The sequence below is a fragment of the Pelobates fuscus genome, chromosome 9 (assembly GCF_036172605.1).
Source record: "Pelobates fuscus isolate aPelFus1 chromosome 9, aPelFus1.pri, whole genome shotgun sequence".
NCBI classification, from domain to species: domain Eukaryota; kingdom Metazoa; phylum Chordata; class Amphibia; order Anura; family Pelobatidae; genus Pelobates; species Pelobates fuscus.
The window spans coordinates 75,071,435-75,092,879 of NC_086325.1; the positions used below are offsets into that span (position 1 = coordinate 75,071,435).

The 21,445-nt window shown below is 41.4% G+C and overlaps 1 protein-coding gene across 1 annotated transcript in view; it reads right to left on the reverse strand.

Moving 5' to 3' along the window:
* The window catches only part of ARHGEF9 (Cdc42 guanine nucleotide exchange factor 9), a 347,057-nt gene that overhangs the window by 272,004 nt on the left and 53,608 nt on the right, over nt 1-21,445 (reverse strand). Inside the window, exon 2 of the mRNA XM_063432082.1 lies at nt 10,441-12,095. Within this exon, the coding sequence (XP_063288152.1) occupies nt 10,441-12,036 (1,596 nt within the window). The 5' untranslated portion in view covers nt 12,037-12,095. The remainder of the gene's footprint in view (nt 1-10,440; nt 12,096-21,445) is intronic.

The following is a 21,445-nucleotide window of genomic DNA, read 5'->3' on the forward strand; positions in this document are numbered from 1 at the left end:
CATGTAGCAGGATGCCATTGCCCCCTCTCTATCTCATCCTTAAAGAGGGTGCTGTTAGGGCTTTAGGTTTTAAATTGTGTTTGTGTCATTGTCCTCGTTGAGTCGTGACGAGTTTGGGGGGGGGGGGGGTGTCAGCAGAGAAGGCTAATGACAATGTAGCTGGGTAGTATAATCAACCTTTGTTCGATTCGGGTATCAGGGTATGGGAAGGGTTGTGTTCTTTGCCTCTAGTTGTGGAGGTTTTGATACGTGTGGTCCGAGTTAAGTTGGTTTATGTTTTTCCCAGAGTTCCCATGCCTGAGGCCAGAAGGGAGCTGTTTGTTGTGTGCGTCTAGCCTCTAGCCATGGTTTCATAGATTTTTATGGTGTCTATAGCTGCAACGCATTGAGTGATTGTGGGGGGGGAGAGCAGAACTGAATTTTAATGGTGCCACACTGGCCTTTTATGACAATCCCCAACAAGGTGTACACCCACATAGACCTTGTTGGGGACAGGGACACAAATGTATACACCAATCACAATAGAGTTACAATCTAAGGCACTCCCACACGTAATACAATAAGCCTTCCCCTTTACTTAGGAGATAATTGAATCAAGTACTATACTAAACTAAAATATCTCCAAACACAAAAAACACACATTTTTACAAAACCCCCAAAACACCTTAAAACACATTAAATCCCCACAAATGTTATATCCCCTGATAGATGGGTGACCAACATATCCAAAAATCACCCAGATCAGTTCAGGGGTTCAAAAAATTTATGGAAGTCGTGTATTTGACCGACACAGGCATGGTCACATGCCCAAAACAGTTCCAGAAAACCAGGGCTTGCAGCAGGTCTAGTTCGGTAGTTTGCAAACGAACAAACTACCGAAAAGAGTCAATAGTCTTACCCTGGAGCTTGTTCCCTTCATCCAGACGAATTATCTCACCGAACAGTGCCCTTCTAAGCTGAATAGAAACGAACGCAGGCGATGATGGAAGTCCAGCGGTGTTCGGGAGTTTCTGTATCCGATTTCAGTTCCGTTTGATTCATTCCCAAACACCGCTGCCTGCGTTCATGCGGACAAGATGGCCGCCACCTCGTGGTTGTTCGTAGGAATCGCGGCCACCCAGACGAACAATTAGAACAATGCAGTGAGAAACATTCTAAGTTGTTAATAGGTGTTAACAAGCTCCAGGGTGGTCTCTGTTCGTGCGGTTGTTCGGTAAACGAACTATATAGTCCCAATTGCATGAGCAGAGCCTGTTTGAAATATTTTAGCCAGGTCTATTACAGGGGCCATAGTCACAGGGTAAACGGCTGGCAAGTAGTCCCCTCCAAACCCCAGTGGCGAAGTGGCTTTTGCCACAGAGTGAAATAAGTATTTGATCCCCTATTAATCAGCAAGATTTCTGGCTCTTAAAGGGAGTGCTCCTAATCTCAGCTCGTTGCCTGTATAAAAGACACCTGTAAACAGAAGCAATCAATCAATCAGATTCCAAACTCTCCACCATGGCCAAGACAAAAGAGCTGTCCAAGGATGTCAGGGACAAGATTATAGACCTACACAAGGCTGGAATTGGCTACAAGACCATCGCCAAGCAGCTTGGTGGGAAGGTGACAACAGTTGATGTGATTATTTGCAAATGGAAGAAACACAAAATAACTGTCAGTCTCCATCGGTCTGGTGCTCCATGCAAGATCTCAGCTTGTGGAGTTTCAATGATCAAGATAATGGTGAGGAATCAGACCAGAACCACATAGGAGGAGCTTGTTAATGATCTCAAGGCAGCTGGGACCATAGTCACCAAGAAAACAATTGGTAACACACTACGCTGTGAAGGATTGAAATCCTGCAGCACCTGCAAGGTCTCCCTGCTGATGAAAGCACATGTACAGGCCTGTCTGAAGTTTGCCAATGAACATCTGAATGGGTCATGGGTGGGTATTCCTGCATGACAATGACCCAAAATACACAGCCAAGGCAACAAAGGAGTAGCTCAAGAAGAAGCACATTAAGGTCGTGGAGTGTCCTAGCCAGTCTCCAGACCTTAATCCCATAGAAAATCCTTGGAGGGAGCTGGAGGTCCGAGTTGCCAAACTTCAGCCTCAAAACCTTAATGACTTGGAGGGGATCTGCAAAGAGGAGTGGGACAACATCCCTCCTGAGATATGTGCAAACCTGGGGGCCAACTACAAGAAACGTCTAACCTCTGTGATTGCCAACAAGGGTTTTGCCACCAAGCACTAAGTCGAAGGGTCAAATACTTATTTCACTCCTTGACATGCAAATCAATTTATAACTTTATTGACATGCGACACACATTTTTCATTTTTTTTTTTTGTTATTCTGTGTGTTAAAATACACCTACCATACAAAAATCGGGCACGAGACGCCACGTCAAAGGACCTGGGGCCTACCGCACACGCGACCAGACCCTAACAAGGGAGCTAACGTCGTGGCCATGCTACACAGAAGCAGACTTTTATACCCCAGAAGAAATGGGACGGAGATCCCTCAAAACAGCTCCGGGCACCTCCATACCGCATAAAGACATTGGCAGCATGCTACAGACTCCTCCACCGCCGCGGACCCGAAACGCAATGACAGCCTTCACCAAGTTACCCTCAACACTCCCGACTCACACCTAACCCTATAGGTCAGACGCGGCCAGAAGGCCCCATAGAGAAAAGATAGAGAAAAGATAGAGAAAAGACGGAGACCCCGCACCCGGAAAGCGGATACCTCCCCCCTCCCCTTCAATGCCCTGGGGTTAGAGGGCATAGCACAAACACGGAGCACCCACTTAAGCCAATTAAACAGTCAAGGGGCGCTGTACAGCCCACATATGCAACTAAACCAGGCTCAGATAGCCGGGCTCCGCACCTTAAATAGTCTACGCATAGACCAATTAAAGGAACCCAACTCTCACACTATCACCGCACCTAACTTAACTCACACCACGCAAAGGGATGGGGAAATAGCAAGCCCAAACCCTATGCCTATGTCGATTTAACGCCCAAGCACCCCACGGGGCAGCAAGAATATTAAATATTACCCTCACCATAGGCATGGAAAACACCACCGATATGACCACTACCCCATTATAACAAAAAATGTGCAGACTATGCTTTAGCCTAACTTACATGAAAAATGCAATGTTCTTGTATCCCTCGCTCATGCTGTTGTGGAATTTACACAAATGTTTATACCTTTTTCTATGCACCAAAAATAAAGAATAAAAAAAAAAAAAATACACCTACCATTAGAATTATAGTACTGAGCATTTCTTTGTCAGTGGGCAAACGTTCAAAATCAGCAGGGGATGAAATACCCTTTTCCCTCACTGTATATATATATATGTAGTTAAAGTAGTTGGCTGCACTCACGGATTTCCATATATATAGACATGTCCTCCTAGAGGAATGCCAATAGTGTATACTTTTTATTTAGTCATGGTGGCCAAACTGTATCCAGATTTCTTCCGCAGAAACGTTAATGTTGCAATTTACTTTAATTTACAAAATGTACATATATTAAAGGGACACTACAGTCATCAGAACTACAGCTTAATGTAGTTGGTCTGGTGTCTAACGCCTGTCACTGCAGGATTTTTGCTGTAAACACTGTCTTTTCAGAGAAAAGGCAGGGTTTACATTGCTGCTTAGGAACACCTCTAGTGGCCACTTCTCACATGGCCACTGGAGGTGCTTCCTTGGTCAGTGCTGCACAGTGTGCAGCACTGATGTTCAGCATCAATGCATCTCTATGAGGAGATGCTGATTTGCCAGGGCAGCATTTGACCCCACCCCCTGTCTGCATCCTTGGCTGAGATATTCAGAATTGACTATCAGCCAATTGTGATTGGACCTGCGTAGCTCTGGAAATAAGGTGAATTTTTACTATTTTAAAAGGATAGCAATGGGGGACCAGGGGGGCTAACACATTTTTAACACTATAGGGCCAAGAATACACATATGTGTTCCTGACCGAATAGTGTTCCTTTATCTAAACTTGTAATATATATTACTGGGTGTTCAATGAGCAGTGCCTGTTTTCTCATTTGAATAATTGTAATTATAATTTTTTTTCATTTATTGTACAGATATTCCACCCTTACAAAATTCACCTATTGAAAATGATCAATTAGTCACTGTTTCAGCAAAGCCCTGAGAAGCACTGACAAGATATAATATACATTCTAATATTTTTTATATATATATATATATACACAAACACGAAGGAGCGCACTCACTGGATTTTTTTTATATTCTTCAAAATTTTATTTCCCAAACGGATATATTACATCAATGTTTCAGTCCTAAACACTGTTTTTTTTTTTCCTGATGAACGGCCCGTGTACAGAACTGAAACGTTGATGTAATGTAACCGTTTGGGAAATAAAAGTTTGAAGAATATAACAAATTCAGTGAGTGCTTTCCTTCGTTTTTGTATATTGAATTTGGTTGGAGCAACACCTCGGTAAGGAAAGCTGACAGACGAGTGCAGGACTGTGGTAAGTGTGTGTGTGTGTGTGTGTGTGTGTGTATGTATGTATATATATCATGCCTTGACAGTTCTATAAATAGTTAAAGAAGGCATTTCATCTTCAGGTCAGTACCTAGAGTAATCCAGTAAAAGATGAATGTGAGTGCTGTGCTGCTCTGGGACCTCCTTTAAAAATATAAATAGCTACAATTCAATTTTCCCCAGGCTAGAAAGTGCAGTTGGTACTTCTCAACATCGTTTCCAACTGACACACCAATTCATGTTCTACACTTGAGTTACAATGGAATGCTGTGGAACCGTTTACTTCAGCAACAGTAACAAGGGGAAAATAAATATTTCCCCTTCAGTGAATTGCTCAAACATGTGGTCAAACTGTATTCAATATTAACATTCTACAAAGCCCTATAAATGTGAGCTAGATTTTAGATTGATTCATTTTATTTTATATACTATATTTTATCCCCTTGACCTCTCTAGCCCTTGGTACGTTCTCACATTACCACATCCCACTTATCCAGTTCTCAAGTGCCGTACCATTCCTTTGGAATACCGTACTACGTACAGTTAGATTTTATCCGAGCCTCTGGTCCTTTAAACGTATCCTCTTACTGGGTAATTTCTCTCATTACAACAGTCCTCACATCCTTCCACGCATTTCCGCAGTCTACTTCACTCTCTCTTCGTCCCCTGTACGGCTCCTTCACACCATCACTTTTAAAACCTAGATACAGGCAGGCATCATCAGTCAATAACCCCCACCTTCTGACGAGTTGTTTTTCCTATTTTCTCTTTTTATCCCAATTCTTCCTTATTTGTAGGTTCTTTTAAATAAAAAATATTGATTAAGCAAGGATTAGTCCTACAATTCCAAGACACCAAACTTAAATTCGGGGTTCTGTAGAATTAGTAATAGTTGTAGTCTGGGGGGCTTAGAGTTTCGGGGGTCTTCGAATTAAATTTAGACTTAATTTTAGGGTATTCCTGAATACCCAAACTAAGTACAGTATTCTCAGATTGCTGGGTTTGAGTTGCCATGTGAAACACTGCGCATACAGAATCCGGGCACCATGACCTCTTAAAATCACTCTCCGGCTCATACAGAACTATAAACCCTGTATTTGTCATGTGGCTTTGGCTTCCAGAATCAGGGTCATGTAGGCTGCAAAAGTATCTTGGGAATTTCTGATCTAACCAACCATAATGCTGCATGCCTGTAACTACATACACTACTTGATTGGGCCTAAAACCTGGAGTAGTTATTACCAACACTGACCAGTAGATGGTAGTGTAAGACAAAAGAAACTCCAATGTAAACATAAACTGAATAGTACCTGTTATTTGGGATTTAACCCTTTTACAAAGTTGACAGACCTACGGGAATATCTCATTTTACTTTGAGAAAATGTACTTGAGTACATGTACTGCTAATGGTCTTGCAATAATTAAGCGGGAGAATTAGAGAGACTTCATGCAAACACATTTGCTCAATATATTATTGTGCGTTTTGGGTAACCTTGCCTGATTTATAGGCATATTTACTTGTAAGCATCTCACTATGATTAAGTTCACGTTGTTTTGTAGAGAGTTTGAGTTTCTCTCTTTGCTATTAAAAATATTGACATTTGGTGGATTTCAAATATCTCTAATACTTTGAATTAAAAATACAATTATCAAAAAACCCATTGTTAAAATTACGTTCCTGGATTTTATTTTTCAGATTTTTTAATATGGAAATCTTATTTTGCCCAATTTTTCCAGATTTCCGTACCTGATATGTCACAGTAACTCCATTTTTAAAAAAAAACTTTTTTCAAGAAATCTGTAGCAGTGGGGAATTGATTACTTGTGATCTTTTGATATTCTGTAAATGATCCAGCAGTACGGTCAGGACTAGTACCACTACAGGCTTCCAAACAGTCCTAATGTTGGTAGGATAGTCCGTATTTTAGGGTTATGTCCCATTGTCCTGATTTCATACCCTAGTGTTCTGCATGGGGGAAACTAGAGCACCGTCCCAAGGCAGCACAGAGCGAATGCATCATTAGAACGCTTGTGCTATGTGGTGGGCCCCGGACAACACAGAGAGAGCTTCCTCAGCACTTTACTGTCTTGTGTGAGTGTGGACGGCCAGGAGTCTGTCAGCCAGCTCGGTGTGCCAGTCTGACATTCCACACACCCTTCCTGATCCGGTATATTGGGCGGTGTGCCACTAGTGGCATAGATCTCCTTTCCATGCTCATTTTCAAGCATTATGCTTTATCTGTGAGAGAATTATAAACCCATATGTTGGCACTCTCTGTGTATAATAAAATTAACATGAGTAAGTTGTAAAGGCAGATCTGAGCCGTTGGAGGAACAGGAAGTTTGCATTAGAGCACCATGGGCTAAAATGTCTGGACTCATAGGCATGGGCAAAGGGTGTGCCAGGTGTACCCGGATACACCCTATTGCAGGGCTCATTTGTCTACTATATGCCCATTTAGGTGTACTTATGTAACACATGTGACAAATCAAATTACTCATTATGGTAGAAGACAAATACAATAATTTATCTTCGAGCAGTGCATATTACTAGAAAATAATGTTGTTTCATTTTTGTATTCAAAATTAAAAAACTAGTTTAGCTGTTTTTAGCTTGCTTAATGCAGAGAAATGACCATTCTATGGTTCAACAAATATTCTCCTTTTATTGTAACAATCTGAAGGTTCCAGCCGTAATAAAATGTTCTACACACACCAATTCCTTGATTCCAAGGTCCAGTTGCAATTGCATGCACTATGTCTCCAGTTGACAAACAAACAAAACCAACAAGAATATTCTCATAGTAGTTGGTATAGAGTTACAAAGGTATATTGTTAATTGGCCAATGACAAGTATCAGTAAAGATAAAGTAAGTATAAAATCAGTTAAAACATAAATGTACCCTGTAGTGTTTATGGTGCCAGGAGTGCCCTAGAGTCCCCACAGGTTAAGAAGTCAAACCATTTGCTAATGGTTTGACTTCTTACCTTGGGTCCACCCAGGGCCGTTTGAAGGAATTTGGGGGCCCCAAGCAAAATAGACATGGATGCCCCCCTCTCCACGCCCTCCCCACCTTACGCACGCAAAGCCTACAGGAACTACAATATAGCCATACAGTTTAAGTTCACCCACACCTTATATAAATAAAAAAGGAGGTTTACAGTGCAAATACTACTGTTGCATTTAAAGGACCACTCTAGTGTCAGGAAAACATACTCGTTTTCCTGGCACTAGAGTGCCCTGAGGGTGCCCCCACCCTCAGGGACCCACTCCCGCCGGGCTCTGGGGGGAGGAAGGGGTTAAACTTACCTCTCTCTCCAGCGCCGGGCGGGGAGCTCTACTCCTCCTCTCCTTCTTCCTTGCGACGTCATCGGCTGAATGCGCATGCGCGGCAGGAGCCGCGCTCGCATTCAGCCGGTCGCATAGGAAAGCATTTACAATGCTTTCCTATGGACGCTTGCGTGCTCTCACTGTGATTTTCACAGTGAGAAGCACGCAAGCGCCTCTAGCGGCTGTCAATGAGACAGCCACTAGAGGTTTTGGAGGCTGGATTAACCCTCAGTATAAACATAGCAGTTTCTCTGAAACTGCTATGTTTATAACAAAAAGGGTTAATCCTAGAGGGACCTGGCACCCAGACCACCTCATTAAGCTGAAGTGGTCTGGGTGCCTAGAGTGGTCCTTTAATGTGCATGAAATTTGAACATTTTCAACAAATGAACATTTGCAAAAAATACCACTGTACCATACAATCCAATATACATTAAAAAAGTGCACTCTCTTTCGTCCCAAAGAGCTCTGCACCTGCCCCCTCTCTGTGTTCTCCTCACCCCCCTTCCCTGTGTTCTCCTCATCTCCTCCCCCCTCCCTTTGTCCTTCTTACTCCCCCCTCCTCCTCCCTGTGTCCTTCTTATTCCCCTCCCCCATTTCCTTCTTACTCCCACCTTCCCCTGTCCTTCTTACTCCCCCCTCCCTTTGTCCTTCTTACTCCCCCTCCTCCTCCCTGTGTCCTTCTTATTCCCCCCTTCCCCTGTCCTTCGTACTCCCCCTCCCCCTCCCTGTGTCCTTCTTATTCCCCTCCCCGTGTGCTTCTTACTCCCCCCTCCCTTCTTATCCACTGTCTACCCCATGTCCTTCTTAGTCCCCCCTCCCCTCCCTGTGTCCTTCTTATTCCCCCACCCCATGTCCTTCTTACTCCCCCTTCCCCTGTCCTTCTTACTCCCCCCTTCCCCTGTCCTTCTTACTCCCCCTCCCCTCCCTGTGTCCTTCTTATTCCCCTCCCCGTGTGCTTCTTACTCCCCCTCCCTTCTTATTCCACTACCCCATGTCCTTCTTAGTCCCCCCTCCCCGTGTCCTTCTTACTTCCCCCTCCCCCTCCCTGTGTCCTACTTACTCTCCCCCTCCCTGTTTTTTTTTTTTTTTACTCCCTACCCTACCTTAGGTAATTCAGTCCTCCGACTCCTTCCCTGGACCCTGTAGCGTGGCCGAGCTCCTCGCTCTCTACCTCCAGTCCTGACTCCTGGCTGTCACTCAGTCCGGCCGGGTACCGCGTGGTACAGGTCAGGAGATTCAGACAGTTTCCTGTTCCCGGCCGCGGCCGGACTAAAAGGAAGTGTGCACTCAGTGTACACTTCATGTCAGTCCGGCCGGGAACAGGAAACTGAATCCCCTGTTCCTGTACCGCGCGGTACCCGGCCGGACTGAGTGACGGGCAGGAGGTAGAGGAGGAGAGCTCGGCCACGCTACAGAGCAGCAGTCAGCACTCAGCAGAGGAGGAACTCGGGAGGTAACCAGGAGTGCTGCAGCCGCCTGAGGCTCTCTATAGAGCGCTCAGGCGGCTGCAGCCTTAAAGGAAGCAAAACAAGCACCGGCTGTGCTTGGGGCCCCGGGCCAGCTCGGGGCCCCAAGCAATTGCTTGTTTTGCCTGTCTGTTAGCGACGGGCCTGGGTCCACCAGCCATCAGTCCTTGCAAGAGCATCCAGTTCTCAGTTCCGGAACAGGAAACACAGGAAGAGTTGTACTCATGGAGTCTTAATTTAAGTGACATTTGATGACAAGTGTGCTGATCCACAGCACTGACTATTAGAGACTTTTATTCACATTTATGAATATAGCATATCAACATAACATTATTTTGTATTCATTTAACCAATCTCAAAATACTGAGCAAATTAAGACAACCCATGTTTTAGTGTGAGGAAGCATATTTGCATATTAAAAGACCTGTTTCTGGATATTTTCTAAGTTTGATAAGGCCACTAAAACAAAAGCATTGTGGATAAACATGCTTTTTTGATGAGGAAATCAAGTCTTTGTATTCCCAGCTGGGTTTTATAGTTTATAAGAGCAGACAATGGGTTCAGTGTAGTTATGTTTTAGGAAAGGAACCGCTTTTAGAATGGAACTTTTTTCTGAGCCAAGCGTACAAATATATATTTTTGAAAATCTATTATATTCTTTTTTTTAAATTTTATCATGGTTTCATATGAATGGCATGTGTTTGTGACACATGAGTAAACAGGATGATATAACTATAGCTATATATTTTATCCACCGTAGCTTTCCTCGATGGGAATACCGACCTGAAATAATTATGATTTAACACCAAACTTCTCATGTGACACTATTGGGAATTATACGTTCTCCACTATGTTTAACAGGCAGTATTTTTTTTCATTTCTTGGTTTTGCTACCTATTTTATAATGAATGTATGGAATTTAAAATTTCTATATTTAGTTTACACCGAACTGTATTATTGTCTGTAATCACCCTGAATGGGTTCAAAAGATAGATTGGCTGAATTATATTTTAGAACTTCATGCTGGGCATACCTTAAAGGAACAAAGAAAATGTAAATTATATGGAATTATCTGACTGTCTGGTGTCACAATTTTAAATTATAAACTTTGAGCAGTTTACCTCATCACAGGATGAAGCCGTGATCGACAGACTAAAACGAGAATCCGCTGCAGAATCACTGTATTCAAACACTTCATCATCCTGTCTCTCCAGAACTTGTGGCTCGGCATTGATTGTATTGTCAGGTTCGGCTTCAAAAATACTATCCTGTTTGGATTCATATTCTGTGTTAGTTAGAGAAGAGTCACAGCAAGATTCCAAGCGCAATTCGGTGGTCTGGATATCTGCTCTATAATGTTGCTCACAGTTCACTAATGTGGAAACAGTATGAAAAGACTGTTGGGGAAAGTCTCCATTGCAACAATCATTGTCCAAAGACGATGTATGTGCAATGGTTTCTATAACCCTGCATTCTTCAACACAAGCTTTTATATGGTATGATGGATCAGGTGAGATGTCCTGCACAGTTGGATTTTCCTGGGCATGGTTTTCCCAGATACCTGAATCGGGGGACTGGAGATGTTCAGAAGGGAAATTCAAGGCATTCTCATTTTCTATAACTAAAGGCTCCTTTTTTGAGGACATATGTAGCCTGGGAGTTCGAGGTGTTGACTGGGAGATCTGGTCCTCAGATGTAGAAGACCTGGAGGAGCCTCGCCACTTCCTTGCTGCTTCTGCCACAGTACTAAAAAACCTGAAAACCCCACCAAGGTTTTTTGATTTGGAACTGCTGGCATTGCCAGGCATTTTTGATAATTCTGCATCGTCTTCCAACCTTCTATCCAAAACAGTAAAAGAAGAATTGGAATTTTCCTCTGTTTTTTCTACATTTTGAAAAGTATTTCCTTGGAGTCTGTCAATTGTTTTTGGACTATCTTTGTTGGCTACTGAAATTCCTCTGATGTAACTCCACATATATGAACTCTTACCCCTTCGATGTTCTGGTGGAATTTTAAGTCCTCTCCTTTGGATTTCTCCTTCAGCTATTGTAGAACTTTTTGTATTAGCATGTCTCCGATGGCTGTTCATGCTTTGGCTGTCTATGAATTCTGAATTCCCATTCCCAACACCAATATCCCTCAACCACCTGTTCTCATTTGGGTCACATTCAGCAATGCAAATATTTAATTCAACATCTTCAAAGGACGAGTCCAAGTCATCAATATATCCTGCATAGGAATGTCTATATGGTCTTTGCCCATCTGTGTACTTCCTTGTTCTGAACAAGGCACTAGGAATACTAACTTCCGTGTCCTCTGTGGGCAGGCTCTGGACTTTTGCCTTAGAATTCCGAAGTACTGAGCCTTTGGAAAAGGTGGAAGACCTTAATCTCTTAAAAGATCTTACTTTGTCCATGAAAGAAAGCTTTGGCTTAGGCTCATTCATTTCAGAGGTGAGGATCATAGACTGTGGCCTCTTGTTACGGGTCGAGTTAGCTCTTCTCCTACTCACAAAGCTCCATATCCGAGCCCCTTTTCCTTTTTTCTCATAGTGGATCCCTGTATCATCCAATGGGAGCTGATCAAACTCACAAATTGCCATGTTGTCCACGTTCCCCTCCTTGGGACAAGCTTGGAAGCTCTTGTTCATATATCCATTGAGGATGACATCAGAGTGGCTGTTTAAATTACCATTAACCACTTCAATTTCTTTCATCTCTGCCTCTCACCACATCACATCTACATCGAGTGGAAATGATTTATGATTAAAGATAGCTGAAAAAAAATAAAGAACATATAAATTGACATAGAAAATTAATAACTATAGTCAAAATAAACATAATTTTAAAAGTGCACAGTGCAGTTTAATTTGATATATTATATTCTTCTCAAAAATTACATTGCAGATGAATAGTTAACAAAAGCAATCTACAAATCCAATATACTTATTGCTTACAGCAGACATAACAAAGATACCAACTAGGAGTTTTCTAAATTATTATTATTATCATCATTATTAGCATTTGTATAGCGTCAACTTAATCCGCAGTGCTTTGCCATATGATAAAGGGGTAATTTTGAAAATAAATGAGACAATTACAAAATGTAAGAAAAATAGGTTGATGAGGACCCTGCTCAAACGAGCTTGCAAACTTAGAGACGTGTTTATAAAGTGGGCAGTTAAACAAATTATTATGCAGGAAAATGTCATGCTTGTTGACTGAACTCGTTCTGTTTATGTATAAAATGCCTTCATCATTCCTCAGATTAGGATTGTATCAAACTGAAGAAGATCAGCTCATGCTATTTATCACCCAAACTTTTTATGTGAACATGAAACAAACTTTTTTTAATGCACTCTCCAATCTGTTAACCTGGTTGTTTCCCTGTGTAATCACTTCATTAGTAATGTTGAAGAACAGGGCAGCCCCGCACATGTGCAAATTCTGACATGTCTAGGCTAGACGGGAGTGTTACTATGTGTTCAGCTAGCAAAAGCTCAAATAAAGCATTATTATTATAATAAAATTCCATGAAACAGCAGCAAAGTAATATAACAATCCTTACAAATTGTTGAAAAGTGGAAACAACACATACATAATTAATTTTGTATAGCAAGAAACTTCAAATAATTCAACAATAGGGTTCCCTGGCTTTCTTGCTCGACAGCACAACAAATTAGATATGTGCAGAGGCAGGGTTCAACAAAATTCTTTATCACACATTTGTAGACAGGCGTAAGAATGGGAAACAAGATAAGCAAGAAGGCACAGGCATGCTGAACTGTCTGTGAAGTTCTAATATCCACTAACAAAACTGTAAAATGTGAATAATCTCAATGTTCCACTGAGCTTTGTAAGTTAGCGGTAATTTATCAATATGACACTAATACAGTTTATATCAAGTGCTGAGGAATTTGTTGGCGCTTCATAAATGCCAGTAATAAATAAATAATATCAGGGTGACTAATGCCTTGTTTCCACTGAGCGGATTGGTTCGGGTCGGTTCGGTACGGTACGCTATTTTGAGTGGCCCATACAACCGAACCGTACCGCACCATTCATGGTCCCTTGTTCAGATGTAGGGTCATAGGAAATGGTACGGTATGGTTAGGGCGGAGCTACTAGCATCACATTATACAATCCATTGATTGGCTCACGACAAATAACACGCTAGGCATTTTTTCTAAACCCTGCATGGCCCCTGAAGGTCTGACTTGCAGTGGAAACGCTTACCTGAATAGGCTGGACCATTCTAAACCTTCCAAACTGTACCGACCCGAAACGTTCCGCTCAGTGGAAACAAGGCATTAGAGCTCTGTAGAATAAGTTAATATCAATGTAATGTAGACACTGCCTCACATGCCTAATTTGTTATGTTGGTTCTCTGAAACGCCAATAAAACAGAAACCAAGACTTTATAGTTGTGCAGAAAGATTCTATGCATGTGCGGAATAATTAAATGGTTAGTCTACCAAATAAGGACCACTAAAATCACCCAGAGCACTTTGTCTCAATAAAAAGGTCTGGGTGCAATGCATTATAAAACTGAAATTGACATTGGCAACCCAGATTTAAGTGTTCCTGGCTTGCTAAATGACAGTGCCGGTAAGCTGTCTTGAGAAGTTTTATAAATCTCAGTCGCCATAAGCCATTCACAAATATGAGAATGGGCTCAGGATGATGTAATCACCATATTCTTTACTTTAATTCAAAGGTTCTTACGGTGCCCAAATTCAATTGCGTTTGTGTTTTTTTTAATCTCAGGGTCTTTGAACAAAGTAAAGGCTAAAAGAAAAGTACGTAGGCTCTTTAAAGTTGATCTATAACTTACTGCGCACATAAAATCTTGACATCACATGATGAATCTATCAAAAATCTATCGTAATACCATTTTCCTTGTTTCCTTTATATATTTACGCTGGGTTAGCATAACACATGAAAAACAGTCCTTAGATGGCTTAATTACTTTCCCACTCTATGATTTGATGAGTGAGTGAGAATGTGATTTTTTAATTAAATGTGTGAACATCCACATGAATGTTGCAGCATAAATCCATCCTCTAACTCTAACACAATGTCAAATCCTGAGAGAAATTATCAGTTTTCACAATAAAATATGTGGATGACAACATAATAACATAACATCCAATTAATTTCATTGTGATATTGAAAATAAAAACACAGTAATAAATTAAATGTTACACTTTTCTACTCTGTATGTAATTGCGTGCTCGCTCACTATACCCGTATGGAATTTGTCTCTAATTTTGTTTAAGCGATTCTCTGTGTATTCTGATCATCCTATTTGAAAGTGTCTGGTACCATTCTTTTAGTGCACTTTTCACAGGGTTATTCACAAAAGTGAGAATTGCCAGGAATATAAAGTAAATATAAAATGAATTTAAAATTAAAGAATAAAATAACGGAAATGGAAAAAATGGTCAAATTTGCTATACTTCCAAATGAGCTACTCTGACTTTCAATTTGAAATTTACTTTGAATTCACTTTGAATTCCCATCAATTTTCTCTTTCGTAAATAACCGTCAGTTAGTGGTGGTTCTTTGCCTGCTGTCTCAATATGTTTCCTTCCTTAACAAGTACTACATTCTAAGCACCAAAACCACTACAGCATAATTTGGTTTTGGTGCATACATGCTGCCCCATTTCATACACATATTGTGGCTTTTTAAATGCAATCAAAAATATAAAACACCTTTATAACCAGCACAGTACTGATTCTGAATTCGACTGTGCCTCTCTTATTTAAAAAAAAATAGGGGTTATCTGCACACGACTATCATTACAAAGTTGCCAAGTTAGCAGGTGAGGTTTTTATAGAAGAGCTTACGCGTGCCCTTAAGACATCCCAAACCGGTAAATCGCTGGGTCCTGATAGCCTCCCATTACTGTATTATAAGACTTATAAGTTGGGAGTTGCGTCTGCACTTCCTGAAGGCCTTGAATGGAACCTTAAGATACTGCCCAAAATGCTTGATACTAGATTGTCACCATTCCTACACAATCTAATTCATACAGACCAACATGGCTGTATCTAGGGAAGGGAAGTTCAGGACAATACTATTCAGGTGTTAACATTAATTTATGTGGCCCATTCAAACTCTGCCATAGGTCTACTACTGGCAACGGATAATGGAAAAAAAGCATTTGACACAGTGGACTGCGATTTCAAGCATCTGACCTTAAAAGGCTTTGGTCGGAGCATTATCACATGAGTTGGTGCTCTCTATAGGAGGCTTACGGCACAGACTATTAATGAAGCCCTCAAAGACCCCTTCCAGTGTGGGAACAGGACCTGACAGGGTAGACCTTTATCATTGATCTTATTTTCACTTACTGTGAAAACGTTCTTATGTTAAACGTTCAAATGAGTCCATCTGGGGCCTCCGAAATGCCAGCATCCCCATAAGGTTGTTGTTTATGAAGTCAATCTGCTCTTTGTTATATTAGATTCTACGATTTCCCTAGAAGCCAAACTTGCCGAATTCGAAAGAGATGGGCCCCTGTCTGGATTATAAAGTAATTATTCTAAAACTGATATACATAATCTTTCTACTGCTATAGTTGCTGCAACACTGCTGAAATGACAAGTGGTGTTCAACCAAGCTTAAATATCTCAGGATTTGGTTATCTGCCGATGCCAGGAAACTTATCCAAAACAGCTTTTAAATAAAATGAAATATGAAATGTCTATCCTGGATTGACAAAAGAAAACACAGTCAAAATGACACTTCTGCATTTTATAGACAATACTGATTTCACGGTCATCAATAAAACACAATATTTAATGATTGTGTGGAGGGGTAAATTCCCTTGTATCACATATTGTCAATTAACCCTACCAAAAGTCAAAGGTAGCTTGGCGTTGTCTAATCTGGGTATTATCACGAAGCATATTTATGAGTAATGGCACAAAGTGCGAGGTGGACTGGGTAACTGTGGATGGCCCTGGGGGACATTTATTGCATAGAAATATGTCAGCCCTACCCACTTTTTGACCAATACAAGGGCAGAGATGCACAGAATCTAACCTGTTTATACATCCTACCATTCAAATTTAGCACCACACTGATGCACTTTTTTTTCTCAAAACTACCCCTTCCTCTATTCTTCCCTTATGGGATAATCCTGATTTTCCGAGTGGTTCTAATCAAGGGCCTCTTGAGCCAGTCGCTACTGTCTCTAACCAATCACAGGGCATGTAATATTATGGCTGGCTCTGTGGACATACTAATGTCAATGCCAATAAAAGTGTGTTCAGACCACAATGACGTTCATACACATTAGGGCAGCGGTTCCCAAAGTGTGGGTCGCGACCCACTGGTGGGTCACAGTGCGATTCCCAGTGGGTCACGCTGACCCACACATCCAGGGCTGCTGGGGAGTCAGGCAAGCAGACTGACACCAGGAGGGTCCCTCCAATCAGTCTGCCCAGCAGCTCCGGTCTGCAGCTCCGCCGGGTGCAGAGCTGCAGACCGTGTGATAGAAGTCTCGCGAGCACCCAGAGCGTTACCATGGCGACACTCTGGGAGCTCGCAAGACTTTTATTACACCTGGCGGAGCTCAGACCGAAGAGTTACCCCACCGGACCACCAGGGAGACACTGGACCACCAGGGATGTTTAAAGAAGGTAGGGCACACAGCCCAAACAATGGCCCCCCCACTCCACTCTAACCCTTTCTCTACCTACCCCCCAATGTAACCCCTTCTCTGCCTGCCCCCTCCCACCCACTGTAACCCCTTCTCTGCCTACCCCCCATGTAACCCCTTCTCTGCCTGCCCTCCTCCCCCCACTGTAACCCCTTCTCTGCCTGCCCTCCTCCCCCCACTGTAACCCCTTCTCTGCCTGCCCTCCTCCCCCACACTGTAACCCCTTCTCTGCCTGCCCTCCCCCCCACTGTAACCCCTTCTCTGCCTGCCCTCCCCCCCACTGTAACCCCTTCTCTGCCTGCCCTCCTCCCCCCCCACTGTAACCCCTTCTCTGCCTCCCCTCCCCACTCTGTGGTGTAAAGTTTCTGCCTCTAAAACTGCCATGATATATCAAAATCATGCCTCTAAAACTGCTATGTTATGCCAATTTTATGCATCTAAAGCTGATTGCCATGGTGTGCCAATTTTATGCATTGTACTGTTTGCCATGGTGTGCCAATTGTATGCCTGTGAAGCTGATTGCCATGGTGTGCCAAGTTTATGTATTTAAATCTGCCATGATGTTCCAATTGTATGCATCTAAAGCGGATTGCTATAGTTTGCCAATTGTATGCATCTAAAGCGGTTTGCCATGGTATGCCAATTGTATGCCTCTGAAGCTGATTGCCATGGTGTTCACATTTTAAAACATGCATTAAAAGCAAGTGGGTCTTGAAAAATTACCGTTTTGAAAAGTGGGTCTCGGCCCATAAAAGTTTGGGAAGCCCTGCACTAGGGTATCACAGCATTAAAAGAAAAACTTTCCTTGTCTAGTTAATTTGGGAAGAAGATGGAAACAAAGAGTCTCGGTCCCATTTAATAATGCATAAGGGTTATTGTAAAACAAATAACCATTGTGATTTTTCTAGTAAGTTATTTGTAAAGGTGGCAGATTTTTATTTCAGTTTATTCTATATTGTCAGTGTATGCACTAAACAGTGCTTTAAGTGGTGGCAATAAAAGTAATATGATGCTTGATTTAAAGACTAGCAGTCAAGCACAACGGGTGCATATATGTTTGTAGCCAGGCTGATAGGACACGAACTGGGCAAGCATATCTGAGGTCACGTGAAAGCAGGGCAGTTGAAATCCAACCGGATATTTTCCTTGTGTGCCCAAAGACCAGTCAAGGCCTGGCTTAACCAGTTAGCTCTGACCAATCTTCTTCCCTTTTTCTGTCCCAGTGACCAAGTTATACCTCCTTTTTTAAGTCAGTTGTGACTCATCTGGACCTTGCCTTCTCCATATCTTCTGTCGATATTTGAGAACATAGAACAGCTTTTCCTTCGGAGGTAGTGTTTCAGGGCAGTTACATTGTACTTTTTTTTTCACACACAATCAAACATGTACTGCCTATATTATTAATATATACTACTTGGGTTTCCATAAGAACTAAAACCAGATCAAAAAGAACTAAAACCAGATCAAAACGTGTCTAGTTATCAGACATAGTTATCAAAATTCTCAACTATGCTGCAAACCTACCCAATAGTGTCGCACCCTGGGTCATCTCTGTGACAGTATTACAGACTTACAGTCCTAGTTATGCAACTCTAGAAGTGGACTCTAACCACTGTCTCCTTCCCTCTACCCTGAGTCAACAGGATCTAATGTTGTTTAGCATACAGTATGTGTATCTCTGATGAAGGGTACCAAAGCCCAGTGGGGCCTTCTTATGAAGCTGGTCTGCACATAATGTATGACTCTTGTGTACTACTGGGGACAGCCTTTCTAACTCATGGATACATTACATGAAGTCCTTAAATAAATGCATTAAATACAGTTCTTTCACAGCGACAAAAAAACAACAACACAGACTGATCACGGATTAATCTGATCCCACTCTGTTGGTCTCTTCATTTCACACCAGCTCAGTAGATGTGAAGAGGTTAAAAAGATCTGGAATTTGATGCAATTCTGCCGCAGTCAATCAACAGTGTGGAAAAGATAATGATATGTGACAGGGCCAAGTGTTCATGCAACCACCTATTCATAACCATGCGTTGGCCTTTATTCTGTGACATGTTTATCTAACATGATCTGACTTATGCATCTGAATGGTTAAAACAACAATCCAATACGGTACCACCACGTTATGGCTTACAACATGAGAAATTCTACACCTACATTAATAATGTCATCACTAAGCAGCAATAATGAAAGTTCATTCCTTATGTATGAAGGGAAATATGATGTCCAAAAGAACAATTTCCTAAAAAAAGAAATACAAAATCTTTCTCCTTTTAATATGTTTTGTAATAATTATAGTTCTAATCATTTTTGTTATTACGCTATATTTTACTATTGTATAAAGTGGAAATATAACCTTGAGATTTGTTTTACTGAATTTAGATTCAGTAATTAACTATATACTTTTTGCTGTTGGGGCAGTGAGATGTTTCCCGGATAGTTTAATATATTGGAAGGTATTTTTTTTTAATATGGAGTATGCCTAATGATGATAAACCTAGTAAATGTACCCCAGTTCTAAATCTCTGCTAACCCTGAAGTGCTACCACAACCATAAACCGCTAACCCTAAACCTTTTCTCAACAGTGTATTCCAGAATGCAAGCATACTACGAACAGATGGTGGGATCACATTCACACACTGCCTATACAACATACATGGAGTGGATATGTATAAAAGCCCATGGTTTATTTAAACAAACTAATCAAAATAAAATTAATATAATATATGCAAGAAATAAATAGCAAAATCAATACATAAAAAAAAAGAACGCTCTATTTAATTTACCAGCAGCATGTTCTTACAGCATACAATGGGTGAATTAATGACAGGTGTGGGTTACAGAATGTACACACTACATAATTAGACAAACTGGCACAATAGCAAATCAGCCTACATCTGACATGCGAAGCAGGGCGACATGGAATGCAGAGTGAGACGGTCCATCAGCTTACAATCTAATGGAGATAATGCAGACCCTAAGCTCCCATGTTACTTTAAAAGATGTAATTATGGCAAAGTATAATGGGAGTTGGAATTCTACATCAGCTGGGATTCTACTTCCTGTCCACTCTTGGGTATCATACTGTAAGTGTGTCCTCACAGTGGAAAAACTTGAGATATTCACATAAGTATTTTGTAAGGAAAAGGCCAACCACACGATGCATATCATCAACTGATTTCATATCTACGGGAGGATGGAAGCAATGTAACCAATGGAATAGAAACAGAGTTTGCAAAGCACTAATATTTTTTTCAGACTGCCTAATTGCTTTTAAGTTAAGGATGTCCTGGCTGGGCTTTAGAACATCCGTTTTTTTCTTTAAGACGGGAAGGGATGGCAGGAAGGGAGAAAAAAAAAATCCACAAGAGACTACTAAGAAGACTTGTTTAACTCTTTCACAAACGTATGTGTTACACATCCCTCTAGTCGCAAATAAATCACACAGGGATGATGTCACCCTTAGACTATATGTTCCCCGCACAAAGAGGTGGAAAATGACTTGAAACATCCGTTTCTCGGAGGTGAACAGACCCATTTCCCATGGTACTCCGGAAACCAACACTTATGATCCAGCTACTCCAGCCTAGTAAACCTGGCCCAGTTTATGATTTTTATTGTAAGGAAAGTTAATATGATTTTAACTCTTTCATCTATGGATAGAGTAAACCTCTAAACAACTAGTTTTCAATGGTCTAGGAACCAGAGCGAAATCTGTAAAGCAACCACAACCGTCAGCTATCATAATAACAAAAGATTCAATGCCGGGTTCGGCTGGTATAAATAATCCTATATTAAAGGTTTCAGTTTCAGAAAATGTGTATAACTGTAATGGCACTGGGTATATTGAACAATATCAGAATTCCAAAGATAAATCAATGTTTTTCAAGAGTATTGAGATGAGAAACGTCTGGCTGTAATGACATAATTTTAGCAACTTGCAACTTAGCATTATGAAAAGCTGAAGTCAAGCGACAAAATGTAATGTGATGGATCTTCCATTAAACACCCAATGGCCATTTCTTCTTGCCTTTGGAGTAAAAAACATATTACGTTGATAAAATCACACATGTGAATTCTCATATGTATCACATGTGTAGAAATCTGTTTCACAAGTTAATTATACACTTTAGAGCAGGGCTTGGCAAATTTGCTTTGAATCTAGAAGCCAGATAGAAAAGTTAGGAGCCATGCAACAAACATACAATTCTTAAAGGGACAATATACAGCTTCATGTAGTAATTCTGGTTACTCTAGCCTGTCACTGCAGACTTTTCAATGTAAACACTAGGGATCGACCGATTATCGGTTTTACCGATATAATCGGCCGATATTCTGCATTTTCGGCAATATCGGTATCGGCCAATATAGATACCGATATTGCCGATAATACCTCCCAGGACCGCCGGGCTCATTACAAGTCCGGCGGTCCTGGGGGGGCGGG